The sequence below is a fragment of the Lolium rigidum genome, chromosome 6, assembly GCF_022539505.1.
Source record: "Lolium rigidum isolate FL_2022 chromosome 6, APGP_CSIRO_Lrig_0.1, whole genome shotgun sequence".
Classification (NCBI taxonomy): domain Eukaryota; kingdom Viridiplantae; phylum Streptophyta; class Magnoliopsida; order Poales; family Poaceae; genus Lolium; species Lolium rigidum.
The window spans coordinates 281,114,199-281,122,282 of record NC_061513.1 but is presented as its reverse complement, the minus strand read 5'-3'; the positions used below and the strand labels follow the sequence as shown (position 1 = coordinate 281,122,282).

The following is an 8,084-nucleotide window of genomic DNA, read 5'->3' as shown; positions in this document are numbered from 1 at the left end:
GTATATCCTCTAAGCCCCTTTAATCACGGCCCATCTCCAGACTTGGTTAAATTCTGGTGATAACACTTTCTCCTTAGATAGGCGCTCTCGATTTTTCTCCAATATGGAGCGGTAAGCGTTGAGAGTGCCAACCGTGGTTCCTGCTGGAAGCGGTGTATCGTTAAGCACGGCTGCCTTGGCTGCTGCCCACTCCTCCTCTGTGATGGTGTGGTCGCTGTTGTTGTTGCTGGTGCTGTTTTCAAAACTAGCTCGCCTGTCGGAACGGGGGGTGCGGTCTTGGTCTCCCCTGTTAGCGACATAAACTTGGAGGGGCGCCACTCTTCGGGTGTCTCCTTGGGTGATGCTGCCGATGCTATCCTCTCCCGATGAATAGTAGGCATTGCAGATTAACGGCGTGTCGCTTGACCCCAGTCCGTGCCTGGTGTCGCAGTTCATGCAGTAGTACGAGGTTAGCTCCGAGGTCGCAGGATCATCAGATCCGACCGACATAGAGGACGTCGATCGGGGAATCGAAGACGCGGACGGACTTGACGGGCTTGTCATGCCAGTCGAAAGGTCGAGTGATGACGACACGCTCGGACTCGTCGATCTGGAGATGGGAGATTCTAGCAGTCGAAGAATTCCTTCTGAGTTGACGTTGTAGTGGACGCTCCCGAAAGCCATCTCCATGTTGCCTTGTAGACCGGAGAAAGTCGAGCGAGATGAATCGCTATGTGGGGTGAATTCGTAGGAACCGAAACGAATCGAGCTTCCCAGATGAGGCGATGACGGTGTTGACGAAGCTGCTGATGACATGATAGGTTCAGCCGATGTCCGATCTTGTGCCGACAGGTTTCCCACAGACGGCGCCAATTGTCGAGGGTACTCCTCGCCAATGCCCTCCGATAGGGGCTTAGGGTTGATGGAATCCTGCAAGCTGATACGAGACATCGGTTCACAGACAAGCGGGGAGAGCGATTTACCCAGGTTCGGGGCCCTCGATGAGGTAAAACCCTTACGTCTTGCCTGTATGTTCTTGATTATGATGACAATGGGTTACAATGGGGTGCCGAATAGTTCGGCTGAGATCTCGTCGAGATGGCTATGGCTAAGGTGACCTAGCTCTAAGGTTTTGCTGGCTAAGATTGCTAAGATTGATTCTGTCCCTCGGTAGCCCCTCTCCTGGCCTTTATATAGGAGGCTAGGTCTCAAGAGGTCTCACCGAGTACGACTAGGTTTACAGTAGTTTTAGATCCGATCTTTCCTTGTTCGAACGCTTTCCTTGTCTTGCCCGTCAAGGAACCTTCTGGTGCGCCGTTCTAGTGGCCCATTTCGCCTTCAAGTGTCTTCATGGGCCTCCAATTAGTCAATACAGGATAGGGTAATGTGAGTTACCCGAAGGGTAGTGCCCACGTCAGCTGCGGTGGTGGCGGAGGCAGCGCGCGGCCGTTGAGGCCAAGCATCGAGTAGGTGGTCTTCAGACGGCGCGTCATTTTGATGTGGAGAGGAGAGAATGGAGCGGCGGTGGTGGAGAGGAGATAATGGAGCGGCGGTGGTGGACGGCGGACGTACTATATAGCGGTGGCAACTACCCACATTTACGCCGACTGGACGCCGCGTGGCCAGTCGCGGCTCTCGTGGCCGCCTCGGTTTCCGCGCGGGAGACCATTAAACGCCGACGACCAACCTTCCCGCACCGCGGCCGATGCGAACTGTCGCGTCCTCTCGCTGACAATGCGCCCCCACCCGCGAAAACCGTCGCTCCGCAAGGCGCCAGTGCGTCCGATTCGCGCCCTTGGTGAAGGGGCCGGCACGGGGATGCCGGCGATTCTATTGGGCTCGAAAAATGGCCGGCGCCGTTTGGGGCGCGCCGGTGCGAGCACAAAAACGACGCCGACCACCAAATCGCTATCAGGACCGCTATCGGAGCCGCCGGTGGATATGCTCTTACCCTTATCGAAAAAGATCATAGAGCGCACAGTGGCAGTCACACCGTAACAAACAGCCACGGTTCATACCATTGCAGGGTCAAGTTTTCAAAGGAAAACATTCAAAAGTTTTAAGAGAGAAATGGAAAAGCTCCCCTGTTCCCATCTGCTCCTTCACGTCATCACATGAGGCTAGCCTCTCTCTGCCAACGCCTTGCCGATTTGAGGCAAAAGGCTCGTAGCCAAAGTGCTCTGCAAAACCATCTGCTCCGTCTGGACAAACCCAGTTCGGGAAGCACTTCTCGGCAGGCCATATGGTATGGTCCAGTCTCGTCTCGACAAAGAGCTGCTGACCAAAAGTCTGCCTTTCTCGGATGGGACCTCGGCTGCTTTGCCCTGTTGCTTGGAAGATGGACTGTGGTGATTCTGCTTTTGAAAATGAAGGCTTCATTTATTTTTCACCGTCCACGCCGAACTCTGCTGCACTCAACAATCTAGTAGATAAGCAGAGGCTCACAAAAATGGGATTATACACCATATGCCGCCTGAGGAAATAAAGTGATCCCTCCGTTTTTATAACCAGTGTCATGGTTTTTATCTAAATTAAGCTAAAACCACAACAGTTATTATGGATCACAGGGAGTAGCAACAAAGATGTAGTTGTTATGCGAAGGTAAACGATATTGATGCCAAAGGTTATAATAAAGTTAAAAGGAGCAATCGAGGGGCATAAAAAAATTAAGAGCGAATCTGAGTCGACATTTGAAAGGGCATGAAACAAATTTATCCGAAATGTAGGGGCTTCTCTGTCGAAAAACGCGTTTGCCAACACATGAGCATCAGTGCTCCTGATTTTTAAAAATCGTATTTTTTGGTTTTCAAAAAATTTGAAATTAAATACCTGCATACATATAAACATTTCGAAGGTAAGGTAGGAATTTTGGAGAAAAATATGTTGTATTTTGAGCTATACAAAAAAACAAATTTCTGACAAATATCTACTCCCGTCCTAGGCATAAATTTGTTTTTTATGTAGCTCAAAATACAATGCAATTTCTACCGAAATTTCATACAACTATTCAGGACATGCGTATGTATTCATAAAATAAATGTGACGATTTTTAAAAACAAAATACAGTACATAATTTTTAAATATTTGAAAAACTATGAGCACTGGTGCTAATGTGCGCCAAATATGCTTCCCTTCGATGGATTGTACCTTGAGGTTGTGATCTAGGAGTAATAAGGTGGCTCACGACTCACGAGTTAACACATTTAGGTTTAGCCATGAAGAAAACATATATAGAAGTTTCATAGTTTTGCTCTACGGTGCCTTGGCCCTCCCCGCTTCGATTCTCACACACCCTGCATACAAGAAAATGGAGTTCGAGCAGCACCACAGCAAGAAGGCGAGAGGGGCAGAGTTGAAGCCGGAGGAAGGAGACGTGATGCAGGACGGAGGCAGCGCCGTGATGGCGGTGGAAGACACGGCGGAGTTGCAGATCGACGTGAGGATGGACGTTGAGGCGCTCCTCTGCCAGGCCTGCCTCCTCCCCCTCAAGCCCCCAATTTTCAAGGTGAGCTTTCGTCTCAATCGGCCACCAGTAGGTGCAAAGATGAGGATTTGTTTGCCAAGATTGCAAATCTATCTGCAAGAACACGTTTTGCTACGGAGCCATGAAAGCTGAGATTTTTGTCACAGTGCGAGGCGGCCGGGCACATCCTGTGCAGCTACTGCCGCGGCGGCCACGGCCAGACCTGCAGCCGCGCCGACACCCACTGCGGCGAGCTGGACGCCGTGGTCAGCGCCGCCAAGATTCTCTGCCCCTACGGGAAGTTCGGCTGCGAGCGCTACGTCGTCTTCCACGGCGCGGCGGAGCACCAACGCACGTGCCCGTGCGCGCCCTGCTCCTGCCCGGAGCCCGGCTGCGCGTTCCAGGGCTCACCGCCGGCGCTCCTCGACCACTTCGCCGCCGGCCACTCCCGCCCCGTCATCGCCGTCCGCTACGGCCGCTCGTGGAACCTCAGCCTGCCGCTGTCGCAGCGCTGGCACGTCATCGTCGGGCAGGAGGACCGGAGCGTCTTCCTCGTCTGCCTGGGCGCGCTCGGCGCGGCTGCCACAGCGGTGTCGCTGGTGCACGTCAGGGCGGACGGCGGCGGCGCCGCGGCGACCAAGTTCTGGTGCAAGCTCTCCGTGGAGCGCCCCGGCGACGACAAGGACAGGCGAGTTCTCATGGCCTCGACGGTGAGCAGCAGCGCGCTGACCGGCGGCGCGCCGGCGCCCGGCCAGGGCATGTTCTTGGCGGTGCCCCAGGAGCTGCTGTCGGGCGACATGGTCGCGCTCAGGATCCGCATTGATCAGCTCTGAAGTATGACCTGCCGCGCGCCACCGCCAAGTCCACAGCTCCACAAGCTAGGACATCGCGCGTGGAGGAAGCAATGAACTCTGCATTTGATCTTTAGCATGTTATGGATGTCTCATGTGATCGGCATGGTAGTGACGATAAAGTTCAACTCAGTAGTGAGCTCGTTATTCAACTACGGGCATGAGCAATGGAGGCAGCTGTCCAACTAGGCTTGGATAAAACTTTTGACATATGCATGCCATGTTATGGTCCCATTAATATGTCTTTCTCTCAAAAGCTGATTTGGTTTTTCTCTTTCTCTCTCACATTTTCCACTTTATGGCTGAAGAGGTTGCCTCCTGATGAAGAGGCTGCCTCCTCATCCGAACCTACTTTGGACCACCCGAACCTAGTTAAAGGTATGAGGCAACACCCCTAGGGCTATGCATTGGGCATGCCCTACTCTTTGTTCTTCTGAAAGTTTAACTACTCTGAAAGTTTAATCTTTGCTCGTAATCGGCATGAACTCTGCATTTGATCTTCTGAAAGTTTAACTACTCTTTGTTCTGAACAAAATGTACTGCACCTAGTTCTGGCTTGTTATGCTGGATAGGTAGCTTTGCTCCTGACAGCTTGCTTAATGTGGTAGTGTTGTGAACTAGTAATGCAGATAAGCAAGGGCCTGAGCGTGTGATTAATCCAAAATCATGACTGTTCTGTATCAGATAAGCAAGGGCCTGACGCTCTATAGGAGTGCAAGCCATGCCTTGCCAATTTGAGGAAAATGCCCTGAACTCAAAGTGCTCTGCACAAACATTTCCTCTTGGTGCATGTGAGTCAATAAATAGGCTGTTCACAATCTTTGAGGTTAGTCTAGCTTGTGAAGATTTGGTCTCGAGTGATTTCTTTTCACTTGAGTTTTGAGGACGGTAAGATGCAAAAATGAGAAAAACTAGAGATAAACAAATTTAGAAGCTCTCCGGTGTGACTTTTCCTTTTATTAGAAACTACCATCGCGCCCCTCGCAAATGCGATGTCATCATCTTTATTGTGTTGAAAATGCTTTAAGACAAACATATAGTTAGACAACCATGTTTGTTGTATGTGTCATTTCTGTATGATTATATACTTATACATAGAAATAAAATTTAGACATCAAGCTGGACATAAATTATTTCACAATATCGGGCCTTTCAGGTGCATAGTTTTCAAGACATAAATTTGACCATTATTGGATATATGTTGCTAAGAACTATCTTTATGCGCAATGACAAAATAGTTTTCAAGAAACAACCAATAACATTGTTTTCTTTTCAAGATATATATCGACTATGAAAGTAAATAAGTTTATCTCTTAAAATTAAAGATGTTCACATTCTTTCAAGGATTTTTCATCTTTCAAAATGCATACAAGTTAGATGATTGGAAAAAATGGAATGGTTAGTAATATTGCAATCAAACTTATGTGACAGTAAATAAACCGATGATGCATGTCATGCAACATTGTCCTCTATAGGCTTGACCCATGACTACTCTGGTTCAACACCAATCAATGCTGCAGCTGCCTCCGGCGCCTCTTCCTTAGGCTGGTGCCATTGGGGGCGTTAGTGGAGGCGGTATCGCCCGGCTTGGGGCTGGAGGCGGGCGGGAGAGGGGCGATAGGCTAGCGGCGGGCGGTGGCGCTGGCGCCCGGCGGTAGGGGGCGGTACCGCCCGCCTATAGCCCGCGTTGGAGGCGAGAGCGGGGCGAGAGGGAGGCGATAGCGGCGCTAGTGGGGGCGGTAGGGAGGCGGTAGGGAGGCGGTAGGGAGGAGAGAGAAGTGAGAGCTGCCACTATAGCCCGTGCATTGGCACCGTGGGGTGAGAGTGGGGTGAGAAGTGGGGTGAGAGTGAGGGAAAAAGCTGACGTAGCGGGCGAGAGTGGTGTGGTGCATTGGCACCAGCCTTATTACTTTTCCTCACTCTCTTGTCCTCACTCCTCCCCCTCGTAAAAAGCTCACCAGAGACAAGACAACAGAGAGATTCCTATCCCACAACTCCTGTGCATTGTGATCTGGAGAGGAAGAAGGTAGAGGCTCAACTCAACAAAGCTCTCCTTCCGTTTTCTCCCGCGACCGAGTGGTTTCTTTTCACCGTCGATTTGAGCTGACATACTTGTTGCTAGGCAGGAGCAGGATGATGCAGGGTGCTGGCGCCGAGGGGAGGAACAACGGGGGATCGCCGTCGGCGATGGACGAGAGCAGCGCCAAGAAGGCGAGCACGAGCTTCCCAACGGCCACGTGAAGCAAGAGGTCGCCGTGCAGGAGGCCGCCGGAGAAGGAGGCGCGGTCGTCGCGGCGGAGTACGGCTCGCCGGTGGAGCTCGCCGTGAGGATCAACATGCGCGTGCTCCACTGCCCTCTCTGCACCCGCCCGTTGAAGCCTCCCGTCCTCCAGGTTAATTAGTTCCGGAGGAGTGCTCCTGTGCTTTCCAAGACTTTTGTTGCACGCTTCCCAAAGCAGATGGATGGCTGTGATCACCGCAGCGTGCAACTGCCCACATCCCACGTCGCACTCCTCCTAATCACAGCCTTTGATCTTGCTTTGAAAGTTGTGCAAATCAAACTTTCAGAAAGCACCGGAGCACAAGTCTTAGTTCCGTTCGATTCTTTCGTGCAAGAAGACTGCAGATTTCTCGTTGCCAACTCCGGTTCGTTTGCTCCTGTGTGCAGTGCAAAGGCGGGCACTTGGCGTGTGGCGTCTGCGTCGCCGCGCTCCCACGCTGCCTGTGCAAGCTGTGCGTGGACGCCGACGGCGTCTTCGGCCTCTGCCCCGCGCTGGACGCGGTGGTGTCGTCGGCGAAGGTCGCGTGCCCCCACGACGGGTGCGGGCGGTTCATCGTCTACCACGAGCTCGGCGAGCACCAGAGCGCGTGCGCGCACGCGCCGTGCCACTGCACGGAGCCCGGCTGCGCCGGCTTCGCGGCCTCGCCTGAGGCGCTCGCGGGCCACCTCGCGTCCATCCACGCCGTGCCCCTGCACACCGTCAAGTACGGCAAGGTCAGCCGGCTCCAGGTGCCGGCGTCCGTGCCGCGTCTCCTGCTCGTCGCCGAGGACGACGGGCGCGTGTTCCTGCTGACCGTGGGCGCGCTCGGCGGTGCCGGCACCACGGCCGTGTCGGTGGTCTGCGTCCGTGGGAGCGCGGTGGCGCGGCCAAGGTTCACGTGCAAGATGTGGGTCAACCTGCCGCCGCCGGCGGCGGCGGCCGAGAACGGCAGCGGGAACGGTGGCAAGTCGGACGTGGTCCTGGTGGAGATGATGGTGCGGAGCAGCACGTCGCCTGGCGCTGTGGTCGCCGCCGACCAGCCAACGTTCCTGTCGGTCCCGCCGATGTACCTGGTTCCGCGTCCGGGCGACGACGGGCCGTCCAGGGAGATGCCTCTCAGCATCCGCATCGACAAGGTCTCCCCGTGGTCGTCCTGATCGATCCTGCAGGTTTGGGACGTGTTCATTGGGAAACCGCAGTTCATCCTTATCTTGGGGATCCTACTGAAACTATCTGTGACAGTCACAGCTCTACTGAACTTAACTGTCACGTTAGGTGTTTATGAATGCAGATGTTGCATGTTACTCCTGTTAAGACATGCACTCTGCCATTGTAGGTGTTCTTGCGCTGCTACTTAACTTAGTCTCATTAAGCATTTCATTTGGACCTGTTGCAACTTGAAAGTTTAAAGCTTGAGCTTGATGTCTGGCCTAGCATTTCGGCTACATCAAAATTTCTAAATGTTCCAACGTCTAAATTTGGTGATGGTATGTGTTTGCATCAAACACGTCTAAGTTTGGTGGTGAGTGC

General features: G+C 53.0%; 1 protein-coding gene and 1 pseudogene across 1 annotated transcript; both read left to right on the top strand.

Annotated features, from left to right (window-relative positions):
• Positions 1-3,286: 3,286 nt before the first annotated feature.
• LOC124664243 (E3 ubiquitin-protein ligase SINA-like 10) lies at positions 3,287-4,275 on the top strand. The gene is made up of 2 exons (XM_047201809.1): positions 3,287-3,484; positions 3,610-4,275. The coding sequence occupies exons 1-2, from the start codon at positions 3,287-3,289 to the stop codon at positions 4,273-4,275; spliced, it is 864 nt and encodes a 287-aa protein (XP_047057765.1).
• Positions 4,276-6,426: 2,151 nt separating this feature from the next.
• On the top strand, positions 6,427-7,711 carry LOC124664242 (annotated as a pseudogene).
• Positions 7,712-8,084: the final 373 nt, after the last annotated feature.

What these genes read in the sequence shown, in the direction of transcription:
- LOC124664243 (XM_047201809.1), top strand. Translation starts at nt 3,287, where the DNA reads ATGGAGTTCGAGCAGCACCACAGCAAGAAGGCGAGAGGGGCAGAGTTG. An exon ending in TCAAGCCCCCAATTTTCAAG is followed by an intron (nt 3,485 to 3,609) that starts GTGAGCTTTCGT and finishes TTTTTGTCACAG; the next exon opens with TGCGAGGCGGCCGGGCACAT.